This window comes from Rhinolophus sinicus, linkage group LG06 (genome assembly GCF_036562045.2).
Source record: "Rhinolophus sinicus isolate RSC01 linkage group LG06, ASM3656204v1, whole genome shotgun sequence".
Classification (NCBI taxonomy): Eukaryota; Metazoa; Chordata; class Mammalia; order Chiroptera; family Rhinolophidae; genus Rhinolophus; species Rhinolophus sinicus.
In genome coordinates this window covers 61,351,257-61,375,074 of record NC_133756.1, presented here as the reverse complement: position 1 = coordinate 61,375,074, position 23,818 = coordinate 61,351,257, and the positions used below count along the sequence as shown (strand labels likewise).

The window sequence follows — 23,818 nt, the reverse complement described above, 5'->3', positions numbered from 1 at the left end:
ATACATATTTTCTAGTATACGGTTGGACTTAAATCAGTTTGATGAAATTTCTGTAAATTACGCTTTTTCTTGGGAATGCTTGCATTCCTACGTGATAGTCAAATGTTGCATGGACCTAGGCTGATTATATTTAGGTTCCTAAATCCCACATTAGACTCAAATATTTTTGCTGCAGTACTTGCATATATTGTACGTTTACAAATACTATTTTTACATATGCCTTACTTGTGGTTCATTTTATGAATAATGTGGGATATATGTTTTATATAGAGTTTTAAATTAGACAGCGGTTTGAAAATATAAATGTGATCCAGAAAACCTTTGGGTTTAACAATTATAGGGAGGCCGTAGCACATTTAACATTATTAGTGTTTTATCCAGCAGTAGCCAAAGTGCTGTAGAACTAAATGGCAACTTATTTAATGCTTAAAGAATTATAATGCATTTCCGAATATGTATAGAGTTTATGTGTTCACAAATAAGAGAAAGTGAAGAGTGAGTTAAAGGAAACTCATCCATAACATTGGTATCAAGATTGCTCAAAGTCGATGAAGCTGGCAGACTGAAAGTTTTCACACATGATGTTAATAATCCATGAGAAAAGCTGTTATGAGTGTTAGTAGAACTCACAGATGGGAAACAATAGAATTAGAAGCCCCTCAAAGATTTTTCTTCAAGATTTAATATTATATATAGGCATACCTCGTTTTGTTGGGCTTCATTTTATTATACTGCACAGGTGTGTTTTTTTTTGTTTGTTTTGTTTTGTTTTGTTTTTGCCAATTGAAGGCAAGACCCTCACCAGAAATAAATTGCAACTCACTTTATTGCAATACTTGCTTCATTATGGTGGTCTGAAATGGAACCCTCAATATCTCTGAGGTATGCCAGTATGTGGAATTTGTATTTTATGATAACACTTTTCCACTTTCAAATTCCTTATCCATAGGTACATCCTATTTATTTTTCATGCTATTTTGCATGAGTATATATGTGTGTGGTAAATACAGTAGATTTAGGAAGGACATGTGTGATAATTGTAGAATTTGTATATTGAGTAATTCTGCTAAGTAAGCATTTTTATTCCTTATCTAACTTAAGTGAAAAAAATACTAATTTGATAACTCAACCTTTCATGATTCCTGTGCATTATTATTATTTTTTTTGTAGACTTTTGGTTCTTACTGTTTGTTTAACCATGCTGTTATTAGGCTAGTTTGAGAACTCATAAAATTTTTCCAGGAGAAGATACAATAACTAACTAACCCAGATTCCTCTATTTAGTAGTGACTAGATAGTGTGACTGAGATTTATTTGTTGGGTTTTACTGAGAAGGAATGAATGAGTTTTCTTTTTATAGTGTAATAAGAGGTTAAAATTCAGGTACTGCTAAGAAGACAGAGTAAGATGGAGAGAAACAGACAAAAACTAGGTGTTTTTACTTATTGAATTTTAGAGACAGTAGTGTAATTTATTGGTCATTGGTGTGGTGTTTTTCTCATTTTTGTGTTTTTAAATGTGTATGCTACTAGTAGATAACGTTTATTGAGTACTTATAATATGCCAGCCCAAGTGCTTTAAATACGTTTTTACTTAATCTTCACACTGATGCTATAATACACTCTTGCTATGCCCATCTTATATATGAGAACACTGAGGTCTTAGAGAGTTTAACTAACTTGAAAGCAATGGCTTCATACTCAGGCAGTCTAACTTCAGAGCATATACTGTTACTTACTAAACAGCCTAACTTTATCAAGAATGTTGAAAGTATTAGCAAATGCTAATATTTAATGGTTTATTTATTATTATTATTATTATTATTATTATTATTATTATTATTTTCTTTTTCTTTTTGCAGATTTTCTGATACAATGGCAACCCCACGGGGGAGGGCAAAGAAAAAAGCACCTTTTGATCATTCTCCAGATAGCCTTCCTTTGAGGAGTTCCGGTAGGCAGGTATTATTCCTTTGTTCATTCAGAGCACCTGTTTTGAGCACACAGAATTATTCTGATTGGGACTCAAGAATTAGAAATGAAAAGATGTAATTCCAGTCCTCAAGGAACTTGCAGTGTAGTGGAGAAATTCACCCCAGGACAATCACAGTACAAGGTGATAAAGATAGAATGTAGAAAAAAGCATACTGGCAGAGGGAACTGCAAAGCTAACGACATAGAATGAGGACCAAAATGGGGTGTTCAGAAAATTACTGCTGTGTGGTTGCCTCCAGGATGTGAGGTAGGGCCAGATCATGCCCCAGGAATTCATAGGAATTCAAATTCATAGGAATTTGGACTTCAGTTTGTAGTTGAGTGGGTGTTCTTTACAGGTTATTGCTGCCATCTCTTTTGTAAAGTTTTTTTTTTTTTTTTTCTAAAGAAAATCCTGAATGATGTAATTCTTTTTCTAGAATCGTTCTAATTTTTTTCTTTTAATTTTTATTTTTTTTATGTGCAATACTAAGAGGATGTAACTGCTCTAAGTAAAGAAAAAAAAAATTCTAAGTTTAGAATGTCTTTTATTTTGACTGATACAGTGTTTTCCTAACAAAGGCTCACATGCATTTTAGTTCTTGGAGACCTATCGTTAAAGTGCTGGTTCTAAATTTCCAGCAAGTTAGTGAATTATTTGCACAGTACAGTTTCAAGGAAATTGCTGTATTGTCAGCCCCCAGCCTACTGCCAGGATGTTGTTGATTTTCATGTTTAGAACTCTTCCTAACTTTGAAGTCATTTCAGTAGTAAACCTTCCACCACATTCACCCTTGGCCATTCTGGTGAAATCTTAACTTCAGCTGGTTCTTCCTCAGGCAAAGAAAAAAGCAACAGAGATGACAGATGAAGATGAAGACGGTGGGTCAGAGAAGAAGTACAGGAAATGTGAAAAGGCTGGCTGTACAGCAACGTGTCCCGTGTGCTTTGCAAGTACTTCTGAAAGGTCTGTTTAGATGGCATGTCTTGGCCTCACATTCCTGCTTGTGAGAGCGTTCCTTATGGGAACATCATCCTCAAAGATCGTTTTCCTTAAGATAGATATAGATACTGTAAGTCATCTAATAATAGAGACATTGCCTGTACACTCTGTACCCGGCATACCCTCCTATACACTCCCCATTAGATATAATCGTATGAGCTCTGCCCAGGGGCCCATCGGTATTCTCAGATCCCACTGACCAGAGCTATCCCTCTCCTGGGGGTTGAGGGACGGACAGGGTCAGGGATGGGAACACAGTAGAGAGAACCTTGGAGCTCCCTGTAGACAAGCAGGTGTTTACATTCCCTGGCTTCTTTTCTCCTTCATATAACATACCTCCTCTTCCAGTAGACATAAACAGGTCTCATTGAAACCATGAGGCTGACTGTACTCTTGCCATTTTATTGGGGTGATGCAAGCATGTTTTTTACTTCAGAGAAAAATCTTCCATGAAGGCTTAAGATTCAGTAAAACCTGAAACACAAATCCCATTTTTAAATCACAAATGGTGGTGTCAGTGTTCATCGTAGCATTAGATTTCATTCTTTTACTACATTACTGACTGTTTGACAAGTTATATTTGCCAGATTCCAGCTGGCCAGATTCATTCAGTATTCAGTATTGCACCAGATATTATTACTAGAGACCACACTTCCTCCTTTACACATGTGCAGCTCGCAGCAAGCACAGTGACGTCCCTTGTTTCAGGTCTTAAAGCCCTATCGTGGCTCCAGGGAGACTTGATACAACTCCTAAGTCCCAAGCCCTTCTGGTGTGCAGCCAGCTGGGTTAGGTGCTCTGGTCTAAGTCCCTGCGTCCTTACCGTGTGTTACCACCTATCAGTCACCATCCCACTTTCCCCATTATTAGCTCCTAGTTAGGATTCTAAGTGGAGACAATGCAAAATGGGCTCATAGGAGGTACTTGATACATGTTTCTTTAAAAAGTGAGAAAAAATTGTTATTCACTACCAAAACTACATGTTTTACTTTTTTCAGGTGTGCCAAGAATGGCTACACCTCCCGATGGTATCACCTCTCCTGTGGGGAGCATTTTTGTAATGAATGCTTTGACCATTACTACAGAAGGTTTGTTTGCTAATTGTTGGAGGTTTCCGTGGTGGTGGAGGGCGCGGAGTTGGGGCAGCGGAGGGAGTCAGATGGTTAAGATTGAGCTCTCAGACTCACTGAATTATTCCACTGCTGCAGCCATGCCTGTGCCAGCTGCAACTGTGCCACAACTTTGATGCTGTAGTTTGCGTGTGTGCATGCTTGTATGTGCACGCACTCAGGGCTCAAAAAACATCTGCTATGAGACAGTCTCTAGTCTGCAAGTTCTGAGAAATCTAGGAGCTGCTTTGTTGTTCTGTGACAGTGCAGAGGGGATGGATGCCAAGATTTGGGGGAAGATGCTGACAACTAGAGGGAACTGGACAGGTAGCTCCCCCTTCCTAACAGTTTTAGATATTAAAACTAATAGGAATGCACCCTTCCTGACAGCCTGTTTTATGGGTGCCATAATAACTTCTCCCTCCTTATAATATGGCTAGTTAAGACCCTTCCATGCGATTTGCTAACATGCCTCCTGTTTTGAAAACCTGAGTGACTTATAGCTTGATATATTTATTTTTATTCCTTTTCAGCCATAAGGATGGATATGACAAATATACTACCTGGAAAAAAATATGGACTAGCAATGGAAAAACTGAACCTAGTCCCAAAGCTTTCATGGCAGACCAGCAGCTCCCCTACTGGGTAAAAAGGATAATGCTTTACTGTTCTGCAAAGTGTTTGGGGAGCTAAAAGCAAGAGGAATGGATGATAATACCAATTTTTAGGAAATTTTTCTTTTATTACATTTATTCTATGTCTATTAAAGCAAATCACATTTTTTATTTTTCTAAGAAACTTAGATAATTCAACATAATATAAAGAAGAAACTAAAGACTCACCCCCAGCTACTGATAGTCATTGCTAAGCTTGGTACATGTCTTTCTCATCTTTTCTTTTGTTCCTATTTTTAATGTGTAAATTTAAACACAATTTCATGCTTTTTTACATATTCTAATTAGGTTTAAAATTATACTTCGCATATAATTTTTTGGTAACTTAGTTTTTTTATTAATTTAACTTTATATTATTTTTCTACTTAGTCACTCTTTGAATATAAATTCTAATGATTGCATGTATTAGTTAAATATACCATCATTTAGTAAGTGATTTGCTAGTTTTTTAATATCATAGGTAGATTCAAGCTTTTCTTGCACACTTAAAGCATTTTTTTAATTGAAGTGAAATTCACGTAATATAAATTTACTATTTTAAGGTGTACAATTCAATGGCGTTTAGTACATTTACAGTGTTGTGCAACCACTACCTCTAATTCCAAAGTGTTGTCATCATTCACAGAGTAAATCTGTGCCCACTAAGCAGTCACCTTTCATTCCTTCTTCCCCCTAGTCCCTGGCAACCACTAACCTGCCTTCTGTCTTTATGGATTTACCTGTTTTGGATATTTTATATAAAGGAATCATGCAGTATATGACCTTTAATGACTGTCTTCTTTCACTTAGCATAATGTTTTTGAAGTTCATCCATGTTGTGGCATATATTCTTTTTTCCTTTTCACGGGTGAATGATATTCCACTGTTTGGATTTGCCACATTTAATTTATCCATTCATCTGTTGATGGATAGTTGGGTGGCTTCCACCTTTTAGTTATTACAGATAGTGCTGCTATGAATATTTGAATACAAATATTTATTTGAACACCTGTTTTCAATATATATCCACAAATAAAATTGTTGGGTTATGTTCTATATTTTACTTTTTGAGTAAAAGTAAAGCTATTTTCTTTAGCTAAGCTAACTGCTGCACCATCTTTCATTCCCACCAGCAATGCATAAGGGTTTAAATTTCTCCATATCCTCACCAATTCTTTTTTTCCTTTTTTTTTTATTCTAGCTATCCTAGTGGATGTGATGTGTTATCTCATTGTGGTTTTGATTTGCATTTCCCTGATGACTAATGGGGCTTTTCATGTGCTTGTTGGCCATTTTGTCTGTCTTCTTCAAGGCTTTGCCCATTTTTGGATTTTTACCTTTTGTTGTTGAGTTGTAAGAGTTTTTTAAATATATTTTTGACATTAAACCTTTATTAGATACATGATTTGCAAATATTTTCTCCTATAGGTTTTTCCTTTCACTTTTTTGATAGTGTCCTTCTATGAAAGAAAGTTTTTAAATTTTAATGAAGTTCAATTTATCCACTTTTGTTGCTTGTGCTTTTGGTGTCATGTCTAAGAATCCATTGCCAAATATGAGGTCATGGTGACTGACTCCTATGTTTTCTTACAAGATTTTATTATTTTAGCTCTTACATTAAAGTGTTTAATCCATTTTGAGTTAATTTTTGGATATGTTTGAAGTAGGGATCCAACTTCATTCTTTTACATATGGGTATGTGCACACTTTAAAAAAAATAAACTTTCTATTTTGGAATAATTTTAAATTTACAGAAAAATTGCAAAGATAATACAGAGGGTTCCCATATATACTTTACCCAGTATCTCCTAATGTTATTATCTAACACACCATGATGTTTGTCAAACTAAGAAATTAACATTGGTACAGTACTAATAACTACATTACAGATTTTATTTGGATTTCATCAGTTTTTTCACTAGTGCCTTTTAACTGTTCCAGGATCCTGTCCAGGATGCCACATTGCGTTTAGTGGCTTACTTTGTGACTAACTGTAACTAAATTTAATTTTGATTATTTCCTTAGGTTAGATCTGGAAAGCCTTTCTGACAGTAGTCAGATCCCCTTTACACTTTCCTGGTGCCTGAGCTAGTATTGAATCAGAAATTGCCCTAATGGGCTAAAAGTGGATTATGTTAATGGTGGTCATGCAAGGGGGAGAGAAAAAGTACTTAAAAATACTAAAAGATTGGTCAAATCATGTGGAGAATATGGCACAGTGAGTGGTAGAGAAGAGAAATGCAGTCTCAAGATTCGCCAACTCATTGACCTTGATGTGTTGCTTTCCATCTAGGTTCAGTGTACAAAACCCGAGTGTAGAAAATGGAGGAAGCTTTCCAAGGAAATCCAGCTGACTCCACAGATAGCAAAGACCTTCCTCTGTGGTATGAAACCAAATAGTGCTGCTAAGGTATGATCTCTGTTTTCCTTTGGAATTAATTGATAGGTTAATTCAGTTTTCAGTAAATAGTAATGGTGTGTATTTTTCATTTATTGGTCATTGTATCAGGATTATATTGGCCCACATATAACAGAACCATAACTGCAATGGCTTAACCAATTAAGGATTTTATTTTTCTCATTATGAGCAGTTTGGAAATGGGCTGTCCAGTATGAGTGAGTTGCCCAAGTCTCCTTGTAGTTTCTAGTTCCGTCAAAAAATGATTCAGCCCTATAAGATGGTTGCTGCACCAACAGCCATCACATCAAAGGGCAAGAGGGGTGTGCCAGCTGAGTCTCTCCCTCTTTCATGGGGAAAAAGAGAGAAGATCTAACGGTAGATTTCTATTTATATCTCATTGGCTAGAGCAGGATCATACAGGTACTCTGAAGAACACTAGAGACAAAGGAAGAATATATTTTATAATTGAAGATGTTGCAATGTCAAACAAAACCAGGATCCTTTTAGTGAGGAAGAAGGGATGACTGGATATGTTTGGGCAATTAGGAATCTGTCATAGTTGGTATAATGTGCCTGTTTTGATATTTGCCAATTTCTTAGTTTAAAATATGTAATTGCTTTTAATGTGTTAAAGCATTAATCTACACAAATGTCCCTAGTTCCTTCAATACATTAAAGAATGTTAGGAATCATTGTCATCGCAGAAATAAAATACTTTCTGTTTTTAAATTTGAGATACAATTCACATACCATAAAATTTACCCCTTTAAAGTATACAGTTCAGTGATTTGTGGTATATTCACAACGATATGCAGTCATCACTGGCAAAATATTTACTTTTTTAAAGAATTTTTAAATTTTTTTTTTTTCTGTTACAGTTGACATACAGTATTATATTTCAGGTGTACAACACAGTGATTAGACACCCATATAACTTAAATAGTGATCACCCCAATAAACCTAGAACCCATCTGACACCATACATAGCTATCACATACATCCCCATGACTATTTTGTAACTAGCAATTTGTACTTCTTAATCCCTTCACCTTTTACCCATCCCCCCAACTTCCCTGCTATCTGGCAACCATCACAATGCTACCTGTATCTATGAGTTTGTTTCTGTTTGTTAGTTCATTTATTTTGTCCTTTAGATTCCACATATAAATGAAATCATATGGCATTTGTTTTCTTCTGACTTACTCCACTCAGCACAATACCCTATAGCTCCATCCATGTTGTTGCTGATGGCAAGATTTCATTCCTTTTATGGCTGAATAATATTCCATTGTGTATATGTATCACCTCCTCTTTATTCATTCATCCATTGATGAACACCCAGGCTCCTCCATATCTTGGCTATTGTGAATAATGCTGCAGTGAACATATGGATGCACATACTCCTTCAAAGTAGCATTTTGGGTTTTCTCAGATAAATACCCAGAAGTAAGATAACTGGGTCCTTCTTTGTCTCTTGTTATAGCCTTTGTTTTAAAGCTTATTTTATCTGGTATAAGTATTGCTATCTCAGCTTTTTTTGTTTGTTTCCATTTTCATGAAATATTTTTTAAATATCTTTACTTTCCATCTGTGTGTGTCTTTCAATCTGAAGTGAGTCTCTTGTAGGCAGCATATGTAAGGGTCTTGTTTTCTTATCCACTCAGCCATCCTGTGGTTTTTGTTTGGAGAATTTACTCCATTTACATTCAAAGTAATTATTGATAGTTATGTAGCTATTGCCATTTTATTCATATTTTTGATTCTTTTCTTCTTAAAGAGGTTCCTTTAACATTTCTTATAATAATGGTTTGGTGGTTTTGAACTCCTTTAGCGTTTTTTTGTGTGTCTGTGTGTCTGGGAAGTTCTTTATCTGTCCTTCGATTCTAAATGATAGCCTTGTTGGGTAGAGTAATCTTGGTTGTAGATCGTTGGTTTTCATCACTTTGAATATTTTGTGCCAATCCCTTCTGGCCTGCAAAGTTTCTGTTGAGAAATCAGCTGAAAGTCTTATGGGAGCTCCCTTGTAGGTGACTAACTGCTTTCCTCTTGCTGCTTTTAAGATTGTCTCTTTGTCTTTAAGCTTTGGCATTTTAATTATGTCTTGATGTGGGCCTTTTTGGGCTGATCCTGTTTGGGACTCTCTGCGCTTCCTGGGCTTGTATGTCTATTTCCTTTGCTAGGTTAGGGAAATTTTCTGTCATTATTTCTTCAAATAGTTTTCAATTCCTTTCTCTCTTCTGGTACCCCTATGATGTGAATGTTGGTACACTTGATATTGTCCCAGAGGTCCCTTGAACTGTCCTCATTTTTTTGCATTCTTTTTCTTTTTGCTGTTCTGATTGGGTGTTTTCTGCTACCTTATCTTCTAAATTGCTAATTTGATCCTCTGCTTCATATAATATACTATTGATTCCTCCTAATGTCCCTAATGTATTCTTCATTTCCGTACTGTGTTCTTTTTTTCTGACGGTTCCTTTTTATGTTTTCTATCTTCATTTTTATGTTTTCTATCTCTTTGTTGAAGTTCTTCCTGAGATCACTGAGCATCCTTATAACCAATGTTTGGAACTCTGCATCTAGTCGATTGCTTATCTCCATTCTGTTTAGTTTTTTTTTCTGCAGCTTTGTTTAGTTCTTTCATTTGGGACATGTTTGTCTTCCTATTTTGGTTGCCTCCTTGTGTTTGTTTCTATGTATTAGATAGAACTGCTCAGTTCCCCTTTCTTAGTCGAGTAGCCTTATGTAGTAGGTGTGCTGTGGGGCCCAGTGACACAGTCTCCTTGGTCACCTGAGCTAGGTGCTTCAGGTGTGTCCCCTGTGTGGGTGTGTGTGCCCTCCTGTTGTAGTTGAGCCTCAGTTGCTGTTTGCATGTCAGTGGGAGGGATTTACCCTGGGGCTGTGAGGACTGGCTGTGACTACGGTGAAGTTGCTGCTGTGCAGGGGCTGACCCTATGGAGTAGGATTCACTTGAGCAGGGCTCTGGTGCCTGCCCACTGTGCCTTTTGGGTGTGTCACCTATAGAGGTGGCCTGGTGGTACTGGCGCAGTCTGAAGCAGGCCACCTGGCTTGCTGGCGCGGTGGCCTCCTGGGAGGGACCTCCCCACAGGCCAAGTTCAGCTGTAGGCTGTGCCCTGCCCAGGGCCACTTGGTATGAGCCACAAAGCAGTCTGCAGATGTCTTCCATCCGTGCTGTGCTTGAAGGTACCTGGGAGAGGTCAAGCTGCCAGCTGAGGCCAGCTGCCACTAGTAGTGGTCGGGCTTGGGGCTGCTCAGCAAGAGATACAGCGCATGCTAAGTCCAGATGCTACTTGTTTGGGATTTGTGAACCTTTGAAAGACTTTAGGAAAGTCCACAGCATGAGCCAGGATCTGTTGTTTGGATGGAAAAGCCACTGGAATCAGCTTGGTCCAGCAAGGTGTGTGTGTGTGTGTGTGTGTGTGTGTGTGTGTGTGTGTGTGTGTGTGTGTGTGTGTGTGGTGATCTCAGGGAATCATGAGGGCAGGGAGAATGGTTTAGCCAGGTTGATGGCTACTTAGCGACATACTTTCTTAGTGCAAATACTGACCTTTAAAGAATGATTGAAAAGTTTTATGAAGTTTGTGATCAAGTTTTTAAAACCTGGTATTTAAGGTATATATATTATTAAAGCAACTCATAATTATCGTAAATATATTTGTAAGATTTTGCTAAGTGTAACAGTGAGGAAAAGTATGAATATTTAGGAATTATATTTTTCAGTGTTTTAAATTTTACATAATTATGTGAATATAATTTCAGGGTTTAAAAAAGTAAATTGGACATGTATATGTATATATATGTGTACGTATATATATGTATATACTTACATATGTAAGTATGTACATATGTAAGTGTATACATACACATATAATATACAAATAAAAATGAAAGTCCTGCTTAACTATTTCCTCCTTGCCACGCTAATAGGTAACTACTCTTAAATATTTATTATACTAGAACTTTTTTTTTATGCATCTGATTCCATATTTCTGGTAGGCACCTTTTTTTTGTTTTGTTTTTTGATACAAACTCTGCTTTAATGTAGAAAACCAAACTCTGGTTCACACATAAATACACTTTGGGGGTATAAATAAAGTAGGAAAATAGATGTGCGTATCAAATAAATTAATCATAAATATCATGTTGGCAACTAAGTACTGGGAAAATTCAACACCCCCGCTGCTTTCACCAGTAACTGGCAAGATTTGGGGCTTTCCTTTCTTTTTCTGGCTTCTGAATGAAAGGTGAGAAGCTGTCCAGTCCCTATGGTGTGTCACCACGCACAGAATGATGTGGTGCCAGGGGCAGAGGGCCAGGGAAATGAAAGCAGCTTCTGTGTCTGTTCTTTTTGGGTCAATATCCACAGCGCTCAGAAAGGAGCCAGAGCCCCTGACTGATGGGGAGAACTAGGGTTGGGGGACAGCCTGTGGGGTTCCATCTCAGTCCCTCACGTTAAACCCGTACTACCTGAGCAAATTTGGTTCCCTGGAAATTGCACCATGCAAGGAAAGGCTTGGACTGGCTGTATTTATGTCCTGTCCCTCTGAGCAGGTGGTAGAATGGCTGTTCACCTTAGATGAATCAGGCTGAGCCCGCGAAGTGGTGGCTGTGTAGAGGGTGCTGGCTGTCGGAAGAGGACCAGGGAAGTAGGCACACTGCCAGGTCATCTGGCAGAGGTTATCTATTCCAGAACCAACCATCGGGCTGCGTTCTCCAGATTTACGCAGGCTGAAGTGGGGCTGTGGGTTCCCGCTGCGCCGGAAGCCTCCTAGGCCACGCCTGCACCATCAGTTCTGTCCTGGAGGGGCCTGGTCAAGGCCATGTCCTCCTTGGAGTTGAGATCTGGATCAACTCTCACATTGACCTGCCATGTCCTAGAGATGATCACTATGAAGGGATTTTAAAATGACTGCTTTTCTTCTGGCTGTCCCTGCTGGACATGATGAGAGAGAACTGCAGAGAGTTTCGGCTTGGCATGTGAACTTTCCCAGATAGTTCCCTGGCAGTGGAAGTATTCAAGCAGAACTGGGGCAGCACATGGGCAGCACGTGTCCAGCAATGACCAGGGTGTGGGATAGGGAGCTGGGGTAGCACCGGGGCAGGTGGAGGGCTTACAATTTCATGATCATACAAGTCTATCTCCTAGAAACTGGCACAGCCAATGTCAAACTGTCTATGTACAAGTTCTGAATGTTTCTTCCTAAAGCTAACTAGCACATGGGCCAGCTTCATACTTGTAGAAGCATGGCCAGAGCCCGCTCTGCAAGCACCACAGACAGGCCTGGGTCCTGGCCTCAGTGGCATTTCATTATAATATTTAAAGGAGAGTTCAGCCAAGAGCACTCAAAAATATTGGGCCGTTTTCACTCAAGCTGTTTCTGCCAAGTTCCTAAACAGTTGTTCTAAACAATTAAAAGATATCATGGATGATTTGCTACTAAATACCTGGATGACATGTTACTAAATATTAGATGTGATTTCACAGAAAAAGTTTACATTAAAAGTCATTTTGTGCTGTGCTTTGACTAGCTTTTGTTTAACTATCATTTGGAGTTATCCATAACCTCTTCTCTCTCTTACCTGCTGACAGTGGAGTACAACTTGACTTCTTCTCTACTAATTGTTCAAATTATCCATGTTCCTTTTTTGTTTTCTTGATTTTTCTTTGGGTGGTAGTTGTCATTTTCAAATTTCAGTGTGAGTAGTTTTTGAAAAGTCTCAGGTTCTTTAGAATGGGTTCATTTTTAGACAAATGATATATGTTCGTCACCGAAAAATTCAAGAAATATATTAGGTCGGTGCAAAAGTAATTGCGGTTTAAAAGGTTAAAAGTAATGGCAAAAACCGTAATTACTTTTGCACCAACCTAATAGAAAAGAACAAAGATGGCAGAAAAAAAAAATTCATGTAGTCGTCATCATGAAATAACCACCATTCAGTGAGATTCATTCAGTAATATTCCTGCATGTATACAGGAGAAGGAGAAGGCCTGGCTGATAAATAACTTCATATTAAGGAACAATACTATACATGCTGGTTTTATGTAACATGATTGAGTTTAATACAACAAAATTTAAAATCAGAAAAAGAAGCCAAAGTGAAATAAGAAATTGCTGGATATAAGGTAATTATTTCTTCATCTCCAGAAATAGTAGTTTTGAAAAACTCCCTAAAACGTTAGGAAAATATATGATGAGACTATTAAGAGGTTGGAATCACTTTTTTTTTAATTGCCTGTTTCAATTTTAGGTATTAATTGACACCCTGCTATGAAAGTGGAAAAAGTAAATTACATCACATGTCAGTCCATCTCCTTTTCCTCTCTCCCAATTTTTTGTTAGTGTTTTGTTGTTTCGTGTTTTAGTTTAATTAACTCTGTCGGAGTAAATGTGTCATTTGTTTTCTGTAACCATAGTCCCTCATTGCTTACCCTTGCTTCTGTATTTACGTAGGTTTACTGCTCCCCACAATTTCTTTTACCACAGTTCCTTCTGTCCCAAGTTCTTTATTTTGATTCATCAGATGGTTGGGTGTATTTTAACACCAAGAACTTTTTTCCAAGAGTACTCAGAGGTGTCAGATTCCTTAAGCTTTTGAAAACTTAATTGCCTTTCCTCCCAACCATCAGAAAGTTGAAGGCTTCATGGTCTTCTAAAATTCCAGGTTCTACGTGTTGTGTCACGTTTTACATCTCTCCCCACACTCACCCAGAAATCCTCCTTTGAGACCCTGCTGCTTTAGTCTGAATTGATTACCATTTATAGTGTGAACTTTTGAAATACTTATTTAAATGGTGTTTATTGATCCAGAGTCCCTTTGGTTTTCAGTTTGGTATTCTGTCAGGGACAAAGTCTGGAAAGGTTTATTTGTAAAAAAAACATTAAGAAGAATGGTAGCAAACTACACACACTGTTTTTGGAGCTTGCTTTTGTCATTTATCTTAAAAATGCTTCCATCTCAGGACCTAAAGATTTCTTTCTCTTTAAAGACTGTATAATAAATAGTCCACTGAATGGATGTTTCATGATAAATTTTGCGTGATGGAGAGCATTTAGGTGACTTTTAAATGTTCACCATTAGGGACAGTGCTGCAGTGAATAGCTTTATATCTATGCCCTTTTTCAGTATATTTATAGGCTCAATTCCTAGAAATGAAATTTCTGTGTCAAAGAGATATATACAATTGTTTTAATATGAGATAATTCTTAGACACAAAATAGGATTTATAATTTGTGTGTAAGGAATAAAGCATTAAAGCAAACACTCGTGTACCCAGCACCCACTTTTAGAAACAGTGTTCCCAATGCCTGTCACCCTGTGCACCCCTTATCTTCCTCCCCCTCCCCTGCAAGGGCAAACATATTCTGAATTTTGTATTTATTATTCATGCTGCTTTTGTTACAGAGTTAACAAAAAGCAGAGGGAGGGATAATGTTTACGAAACCCTAAACAACAACCCTAAACAACGTGAAGTTTTGCAGCTTTGTACTGGTTATGAATTGTATCATATTCTTTGTATTCTTCTGCAGCTTGCTCTTTTCACTCAACATGGCGGCTTTTCACAGGCTTCCATGTTGGTACCCAAAGGTCTGACCTCTTGATTTCCCCTTCTGGGTAGCATTGCATTGTGTGACTCTACCACCGCGTGTCTGTTCTCGTGTTCATGGACATGAGTGTCGTTTCTGGTGGGCTGTTACACACAGTGATCCTGTGAGCATTCTTGCATGCTTCTCCTAAGTGCACACATGCTAGAGTTTCTCTGAAAATATATTCCAAGGGCCAGATAATGTCAGGCCACATGCTATGCCAATCCTCAGTTTATTTTAGTAACTTTTTTATTGAAATAGAATATCCAAACAGAAAATGCACAAAGCAAAACGCATAGCTCAATGAATTTTCACAAAATCCTCAGTTAGCCAGCTCCCAATAAAGAAATTGAGCACTTAACCAGCCCCTCAGAAGCCCCCTGGCATGCCCCTTTTCACTCACAGCCTCCATCCCTTGCTCCCCCACTTGCTATTCCGACTTACAACACTATAGATAATTTGCGTGCTTTTGGAAAACACATACAGTGTGTTTTCCTTTGAGTCTAGCTGCTTTCTCTCACCATTGCGCTTGTGAGTTACATCCTTAGTTTTAGCGTGTGGTTGTAGTTCTCATTGCCATGTAGGGGGCCATTGTTTGTCTATAATACAGTTTATTTGTCCATTCTACTCTTGATGGACTTAGGGTTGTGTTTAGTTTTTTTCCATTACAAACAATTCTCCTTTGAACATTTCCTAATTCTTCAGTTGGTGCACGTGTATGGCTCTAGAAAATATAACAGAGGTTAGAATGGCTGGACAAGTAGTGTGTGTGTCTTCAGTTATACAAGATAATGTTGTGCATTTAAAAGTTTCATATTTTGTCAAATTGCTCTCCAGAGTTGTTACTCCTTTAGATTTCTACCAGGATGTCCTTGTGAGAGGAGCTGTCTTCCCCACGCCCTCTCTCATAGTGTTTTATCACATTTTTTTTTCTTTGCTAGTATAATTATTTTTTAAAAACCTTATTAACACTTGGTTTTCCTTTGCAGCCCGAGACCTCAGATCATTGTTCCCTCCCAGAGGATCTAGTGAGTATTTCTACATGTTCTCGATTGGAGTTTGTTGCGCCTTCGATGATAAGTACTATACGTAAATGACAATAACAGTTTTATGAGTTTCTCTTTGTTTGCTGGTCAAAGGCTTTTTAAGCTAACATGATAACAGTCTGATGAACATGCTAGCAGGAGTGCTATTGTAGGTGATGCCCCCCAATTTAAAAGAAAGGTAAAGTTACATGGCTTTACTTTAAAAGGAAATAAAAAGGAAGAAACTGCTACCTTGCCTTATTCTAAGGATCAGATTTGTTATACTTGTTTTTCATGGGTGACTTTATGACCTTATCTCCACTTAAATCCTTCCAAGAAAAGAACAAGAGGCCCATAATTTGAGGCCCAGATTCAGCTGCGAGAGTGTCCTTGTGTATTCTGATCTCGGTATAACCATTTTGTCCTGTCCCCGCCACCGAAGGGAAGCAACGTGTCCAGGGGGCAAAGCCTCCTCGTTTCATGTGTCTGACGGAACTTTGCTTCCTGAGCCGATCAGCTCCATGGGCCATATGACCCGATCCAGTGGCTGTTTCAGAAAATTACTTTTTTGAATTCTGAATTTCTAAAACTCTGACATTCTGACTTATTCTGCATTTCAGTGAGTCAGGATTGGTCACTTGCAGTTTTTCTAGATGTCTGAAACTCAAGGACTGTGACTGATTTTTAAGCAAAGGAAGAATTGACATCTAGCATTTCTACTTTAAATCCATTCTGCTATGTAAAGACACACACACATACATTTTTAATAATGAGTTGCATGCTGAAACATTTTAATGGTAAAGCACTGGCCCAATAATCTCTAGATTTAAGGTAGATAGGATGAGATAATAGAAGGAAAAGAAAAAATAACTTTAAACACAGTTACAATACATTATGAATCTGTCTTCTAATATTCAGACCATTTACATGCAGAAGAATTGGAACTTTAGGATGGAGGCTGTATTCTTGGGATATGAGAACTTTAAAAAGTTTGGAGGAGTTCCTAGATGTTCATCTGCCAGTTATTTATTTTTTTATTCGGTTAAGAAAGAATCAGGAGCAGGGTTATCGCCATATTACCTACCTCACCTATTTTCTGTTCCGGTGGATTCTAGGGTCACTTTTAAAGCAGGGTATAAATTTTGAATGCCTGTATTGGTTTCCTAGGGCTACAGTAACAAATTACCATAAACTGGGTGGCTTAAAGCAACAGAAGATTATTGTCTCCTAGTTCCAGAGGCTGTAAGTCCAAAATCGAGGTGTTAGCAGGGCCGTGCTCCCCCTGAAGGCTCCAGGGGAGGGTCCTTCCTGCCTCTGCCAGCTTCTGGTGTTGCCAGCGATGCTTGGCCTTCTTTGGCTTGTAGATGCATCACTCTGCCTGTGTCATCACATGACCTTCTTCCTGTGTGTCTCCCCTGTCTCTTCTCTTCTTATAAGGATGCTACCCATAGTGAATTTAGGGCTCACTACTCCACTGTGACTAATTACATCTGCAAAGACCTTGTTCCCAAATAAGGTCACATTCTGAGGTTCTAGGTGGACTTGAATTTGGGGGAGTTACTATTTCATTCAATATAATAGACTCATTATGTGAAGTACAGTTTCTTCAGTGGTATATATATTAAAGGTGAGAGTGAAATTTTTCATGGCATATGGACAAAATGATAGCAAGCTATCCAGAAATGTGTGTTGAGAGAACACACTTGGAGTAACAAGATCAAGTGCTAGTTTATTAGTCATTTTGAGTTTTTCATATTCCAATGCAGAGGGTGGTTGGAGTACCCTCAGGTGGGGGAGGAAAAGACTAGGGGGAGGTAACAGGATGGCAGGGTCTCTTAGGTCCTGACTCAATTTACCAACACAGCTGCAAGACCCAGGGAGTAGAAGAGAACAAAGAGCTTGGGTTAATGTTTTTTAAGGCACCTACGTTCTGCCCTCTACATGGTCCATTCGGAGGGTCAGCATCTGAATACTCAGTTTACTCTCTCCTTGGGGCTGAGCTCGGAACAGGGTCTGTAGAGTCAGCCCTGGTATATTGGGGAAGGGACTGAGGCTTCCCTTCTTGTTGGTACACCACAAGCTAGTCAAGGGTAGCCAAGCCGAAAACAAGCCTTGAGAACAAAGATTACACAGCCTTCGGGCTGGGCAAGTAAAATGATTGTGTGAAGCAGCTGGGAGTCATTTATAGGGGAGCCTGGAGAATCAACATCAGAGAGACCTTGAGCTCAAGTTTCTTCTGTATCAGATAGAAAGAGCTCTACACATCTGAAAGAGCTCTGCCTAGGAAACGTGCTCTCCAGGTAGCACCAGCCACTGTTGTTTCTAAATCTGAGTGTGGGGAACTCTGGGGTAGGCTTGCTGAGTGGGAGAAGGTGGAGTGGAAGGCTTAGGGATGAATGCCTTGAAGAACATCATCTGTGCTTGGCTGAAACTATATGTACATTTCCTGCCTGCATTGTCCCTCTTTCATGTTGCTCTGCCCATTTCAGAGAGTGTCGGAAGTTTCCAACCACTGGTGGTATTCCATGCTCATTCTACCTCCTTTGCTGAAAGACAGCGTGGCAGCACCCCTGCTGTCTGCCTACTACCCTGACTGCGTTGGCATGAGCCCCTCCTGCACCAGCACACACCGTGCAGCCAGCAACGCCAGCCCCGGGAAGCTGGAGCACTCTACGGCGGTCCCCTCTGTGCTGGGTGAGAGCTGGTCTTGGCACTCCCTGGACATGTGTGGGTGGGCAGAAAGGAAGCTTTTTTTGATGTGTGCACCATGTGATATAAAGCACCTCATTATTTCATGGATTTGGTTGTACTGTGGATCAGTCATATGCTTTATGTGTATTGTGCAGTTAATTTTTCCCTCAATAATTTGGAAGACCTGTAACACTTGTCCAGGAATCATGTCTCTGGAGTTTAATGAATATTTATTTGAAATCGGATAGCTGCATAAATTGATGGTGATGATGCCAGCTTTAACATCCCAGAAAAAAGTTTTGACTATAGGAGCAGCCCTTTTTTTTTTTCTCTTTGAGTCTTTCTGCTTCAGAATATGCCACTGATAATCTCAGCAATATGATCCACTCTTGAAAAAATTCAGAACTTCAAGTCAGGGCAGGCATGCTGTGGACCATTTACTTTAAAGGGATCTTGAAATTCTACTTCACACACACAAAAAATTCTACATTAGAATTCTTGGTGTGCAAGCAAGAATTCTAGATCTTCTGCCTGCATACTAACAAATTTCATTTTTGATGGTGCAAGTAGATTTTGACATCGTGGCCCTTTCTTAAGGTTTGTCACTAGTAACACTGGGTCCTCTAAAAATGGACCTGAGGTTGAAATCAAAGCTGAAGTGAAAAAGCCCGGTGTTGGTGAAGTTGGAATGAAACTAACACTTAAATACCACTAGTGGGTGTGTACATTTTGAAGGACAGTTTGGCAGTTTGAATTGAAAGCTGTAAAATAGTTACCCTTTGACGCTAGGAATTTATCCTAACTAAATTTTCAAAGTCAGTTATCAAAAGTAAGCCCAAAAATGTATACGCAAAGAAATTTTTGTGGCATTGCTTATAATGGTGAATAATTGGATGTGTTTAAATGCTCAGCAGTAGGGAATGGTTAAATCATAAATAAGAAACCATGTATCCACTGAAGCCCTATTTAATGACATGGAAAAGTGTTCATGATGTTATAAATTTTAAAAAGCAGGTTAGAAACTAGTCATTTTTCCTGGCTTTATAATACAAATATCTATTATGTTAATATTCTCTAGTCATAGAAACAACACTGATAGACTGCAAACCCCCACTCAAGGATTGTCAGAGTTAGTGGTTATTTACTTCTTTGAACCTATTCATTTTATAATGGGAAAAATCTGATGAAAGTTACTCTAGAAACATTTCCATGGGGAGGTGGTGTTCAGTAGGTACAGGGTTTCATTCTTGCAAGATGTAGATGTTCCAGAGATCTGTTGCACAGCAGTGTGAACGTAACCCTGCTGACCCGTGCACTTAAACGTGGTGAAGTGGGTGTCTTGTGGCATGCGGGTTTTTTTAAATCACAATCACACCTTACATTTCCATACCATGGAAATTAAATTTGTGAAGAATCAATGGGGATAATGTTTAATTCATGCCTGTTTTGCCTAACTGGATGGAGGAAGCAGAAATCCTTACATAGGACACACTGGAGCTTGTCTCGGCTGTCCTTTTTGGTTTGTTTTTGCTTGGATTTGGAGGTTATAGCTTGTAGGATTTGCCCATTTGTGCTTCTGTCAGTTCCAGGCATGAACCGGTACTTCCAGCCTTTCTACCAGCCTAACGAGTGTGGCAAAGCCCTGTGTGTGCGGCCGGACGTGATGGAGCTGGACGAGCTCTATGAGTTCCCAGAGTATTCCCGAGACCCCACCATGTACCTGGCTCTGAGGAACCTCATCCTGGCACTATGGTACACTAACTGCAAGGTAAGTGGGGGCGTGTTAGCTAACAGCAGGCAGACAGAGGAGCTGCTTTACCTGTGGATGGAGCCTTTCAACCAGGGTTTCTCCACTTCAGTGCTGCTGACATTGTGGGTAGAGATTCTTTATTGTGAGAGGCGTCCTGTGCATTGTATAATGTGTAGTAGCAGCATCCCTGGCCTCTACCCACTAGATGCAGTAGCACCCTTTATTTGTGACGATCAAAAATGTCTCCAAATGGGGCAAAGTGTCTCCTTCCTGAGAACCACTATTGCCAAATGGGGCAAAATGTCTCCTTCCTGAGAACCACTACTTTAGACCATGTGTCCTCAGAAATCTTGACCCTCTGGTAGGTGAGTATAAGTACAAAGTTGGGTTCAGAGCGTTCCAATGGCAACACCAGGGAAAACAAAGTAAAACACTAAAGGCTGGATTATAAACCTCTTGAGGGCAGGCTTCTTATTCACTTCATTACCCTCAAACTATGAGGGCTCTGCTCTATGTTAGAATTGCATAAATGTTAGGGGCCTCACACAGCACCTGCGTTGACAGGGGTGAATGGAAATACAAGCTTTTTAAAAAATTTTTATTGGGGAACAGTGTGTTTTGCCAGGACCCATCAGCTCCAAGTCAAGTCATTTTCACTCTGGTCGTGGAGGGTGCAGCTCAATGGCCCATGTGGGAATCAAACTGGCAACCTGGGTGTTATGAGCGCTGCGCTCTAACCACTGAGCCGACAGGTTGCACCCCCCTCCTTTTTTTTTAAAGCCTTTCCTGACCCTAGTGTTTTTCTTATTAATTTCTTCTGCAATTATTTGAGTGAGTGCTCAATGCAGAACATTTTGCAAGGCTGTCAAGGTAATCTTGATTAAAGAAAAATATTTCAGTTTCACCCTAGTACTTTACTGGATTAGACTTCAGTATGAGATGACCTGATTAAATGATGGCTGTTAATGCCATTTATATGAATTATATCCAGGTGAGTAGGCTGGGCAAGGTACAGTTATTCATTTCCTCCCCAGCAGGCTTGAGATGCTCAATAAACATTTGCTGAACCGAACAAAATTGTTAGAATTTCCTGTGCATACATTGTAAAGATACACTTTTCAGAAACAGCCTCATATGGACTCATTTTTCTTCACATTTTCTTTATTTGACTTACACAGGGTAAGAATCTTATAGAAAAAATCCTGAACTTGTCAGTCTGGATCCATTTTAAATTTTAATAAGAAGAGAGTACGTATTATATATATTTAATACTCCAGTGGAAAAACACAAATGTTTGCTTTAAAAGACTGAAAGACTTTGAAATGATTTTTTTTTAAACTTCATAAATACAAACACATTTTTTTGAAAATCTTCTGCAACAATAGAAGTCAACGTTATACGTGTTATTTCTTGAATACTTGGGGTATATAGTCATCTTCCTGTGTTTGATCAGGTTCTGTTGGAGCTGGGGGTTGGTGACAAGTAGAGGAGAGGCCAGGGCCATCCCCTCACACCCCCTGTTCTAACTTCACAACAGGCTGAGGCTGCATTACTCTTGAACCTTTGAAATGGACCAAGGCCTTGCCAAAGCTGTTCTGAGAAGAGAAAGGCAGCGTTGTCTTCTTTTTTTTCCAGTTCCCAGATCGGGCCCCCTGTGTGTGATCAGTGATTAGAACCCAGCTTTTCTTGCTGTTAGTACACGGAGCAGCCTGGGTTTCTGCACTGGCCTTCGTTCTATGGTTTATAGAGTCGGGAATAAATTGGTGATGTGGTCTGCTCCTGCACTCCCTGTAGCCATCATTCTCAGCAAGGAGAAACTTATGTGATAAGAGACAGGTTGCTGTGTCTGCCTTTTATCCCTTTCTTCTTTTTTTTCCCTTCACCAAGCAAACCTCCCTTTGATCTTACTATACCTTAGTGATAAATGATGGACTTGAATGACCCTGAGAGTTTCTTTTTATTGTGATAAAATACACACAACATCAAAATTTGCCATTTAAACTATTCTAAAATGTACAGTTCATGGCATTAAGTACATATACAGTGTGATTTAACCATCACAACTATCTAATTCTAGAAATTTTTCATTACCCCAGGAGGAAACCCCACCCCCATTAAGCAGTGACTCCCTATGCCTCCCTTTCCCTCAGCAGCCACTAATCTACTTTCTGTCTGTATAGATTTGCCTGTTCTGGACATTTCATATAAATGGACTCCTACAATACGTGGCCTATAATGAGCTTCTTCACTTAGCATAAGGTTTTCAAGGTTAAGACGTGTTGTAGCATAGATCAGTACTGCATTGCTTTTAATGCCTGAATAATATTCCACATATGGATAGGACACATTTTGTTTATTCATTCATCCATTGATGGTCGTAGGATAGTTTCCACCTTTTGGCTATTTGAATAGTGCTGCTGTGAACATTTTGTTTAAGCATCTGTTTCCAATTCAGATACGTACCTAGGAGTGGAATTGCTGGGTCATGTGGTAATTCTATGTTTAACTTTTTGAGGAACCAGGAGTTGCTTTGTGTCTGTTTGCTTTAACAGTCTGGTTTTATTTCCAAACACAGGAAGCTCTTACTCCTCATAAATGTATTCCCCACATCATCGTCCGAGGTCTTGTGCGCATTCGATGTGTGCAGGAAGTGGAGAGGATACTTTATTTTATGACAAGAAAAGGTCTCATCAACACAGGCGTTCTCAGCGTCGGTGCTGACCAGCATCTTCTTCCTAAAGATTACCACAATGTAGGTGACTAGCTCTGGCAATCACACCGCTTTCGGCCATGGTAAAAGCTAGTATGTTGTTAGAAGACCATAAAAATCACGTTATCACCGTAACAGTTGGAGAGCAAGATTTTTTAGAATGTGTGTTTCTCTGGAGAGGAGACTAGCGAGCAATGTTTCCTTAGACTATAGAAAAGAGGAAGGGATTACTTGAGAAAAGTACTACCGTAATCTTTAGGAAAATAACTTTCTATGGACACCAGAGAAATGTAGATGAGCTAACATTGCTTGGTAGTACCTTCTAGAACAACTAAAACAGACATTGTTTTCATTGCTCTAATTAGATTTTTGTTCTTTTTTTTTTTTTAAGAAATCAGTCATCATTATCGGGGCTGGTCCAGCAGGATTAGCGGCTGCTAGGCAACTGCATAACTTTGGAATTAAGGTAAGATTTTTGGCACATGGAAGTGGAAACAGATGGTTAATTGCTCCTTTGGTCCAAATTTTCTAAGACTTTGAAACTAGTTCCTAACTTAAGTGAGGAATGCTAAATACATGATATCTTTATATCTTTACAGTCGATCCTAGAAAAGATACACAATTTGAAATTGGTTTAATAAAAGAAAGGTAGAGGAACGGAGAAATTCCCACAGCTTTGGAGAGAGGTTTGGACTCTGATCAGCAAGTCAGAAGAGATTTTAACTTGGAACGAAAGCAGAAATTCTTGACAGGTTGTTACTGACATAATAGAGGGGTCATTGGGAAAAACCCTTTGTTTCTACAATAGTTTGAGAAAATAGATAGCAGCTTGGAAATTCACTGTTTCTTTTCTAAAAGTTTCTGAAATACCCAGTTAAATTTTCTTGGCAAATCAAAGG

The 23,818-nt window shown here is 38.9% G+C and overlaps 1 protein-coding gene across 3 annotated transcripts in view; it reads left to right on the top strand.

Moving 5' to 3' along the window:
* KDM1B (lysine demethylase 1B) overlaps positions 1 to 23,818 on the top strand; it is a 48,295-nt gene that overhangs the window by 2,056 nt on the left and 22,421 nt on the right. For 2 of the 3 annotated variants that reach the window (XM_019734271.2, XM_019734273.2), the window contains 10 exons: positions 1,862 to 1,961; positions 2,813 to 2,940; positions 3,975 to 4,064; positions 4,619 to 4,730; positions 7,032 to 7,148; positions 15,733 to 15,771; positions 18,258 to 18,462; positions 20,043 to 20,227; positions 22,785 to 22,961; positions 23,311 to 23,385. In XM_019734271.2, coding sequence (XP_019589830.2) covers positions 1,875 to 1,961; positions 2,813 to 2,940; positions 3,975 to 4,064; positions 4,619 to 4,730; positions 7,032 to 7,148; positions 15,733 to 15,771; positions 18,258 to 18,462; positions 20,043 to 20,227; positions 22,785 to 22,961; positions 23,311 to 23,385 — 1,215 coding nt within the window. In that variant the 5' untranslated portion in view covers positions 1,862 to 1,874. The remainder of the gene's footprint in view (positions 1 to 1,861; positions 1,962 to 2,812; positions 2,941 to 3,974; positions 4,065 to 4,618; positions 4,731 to 7,031; positions 7,149 to 15,732; positions 15,772 to 18,257; positions 18,463 to 20,042; positions 20,228 to 22,784; positions 22,962 to 23,310; positions 23,386 to 23,818) is intronic. The other variant, XM_019734270.2, reaches the window with a different exon arrangement.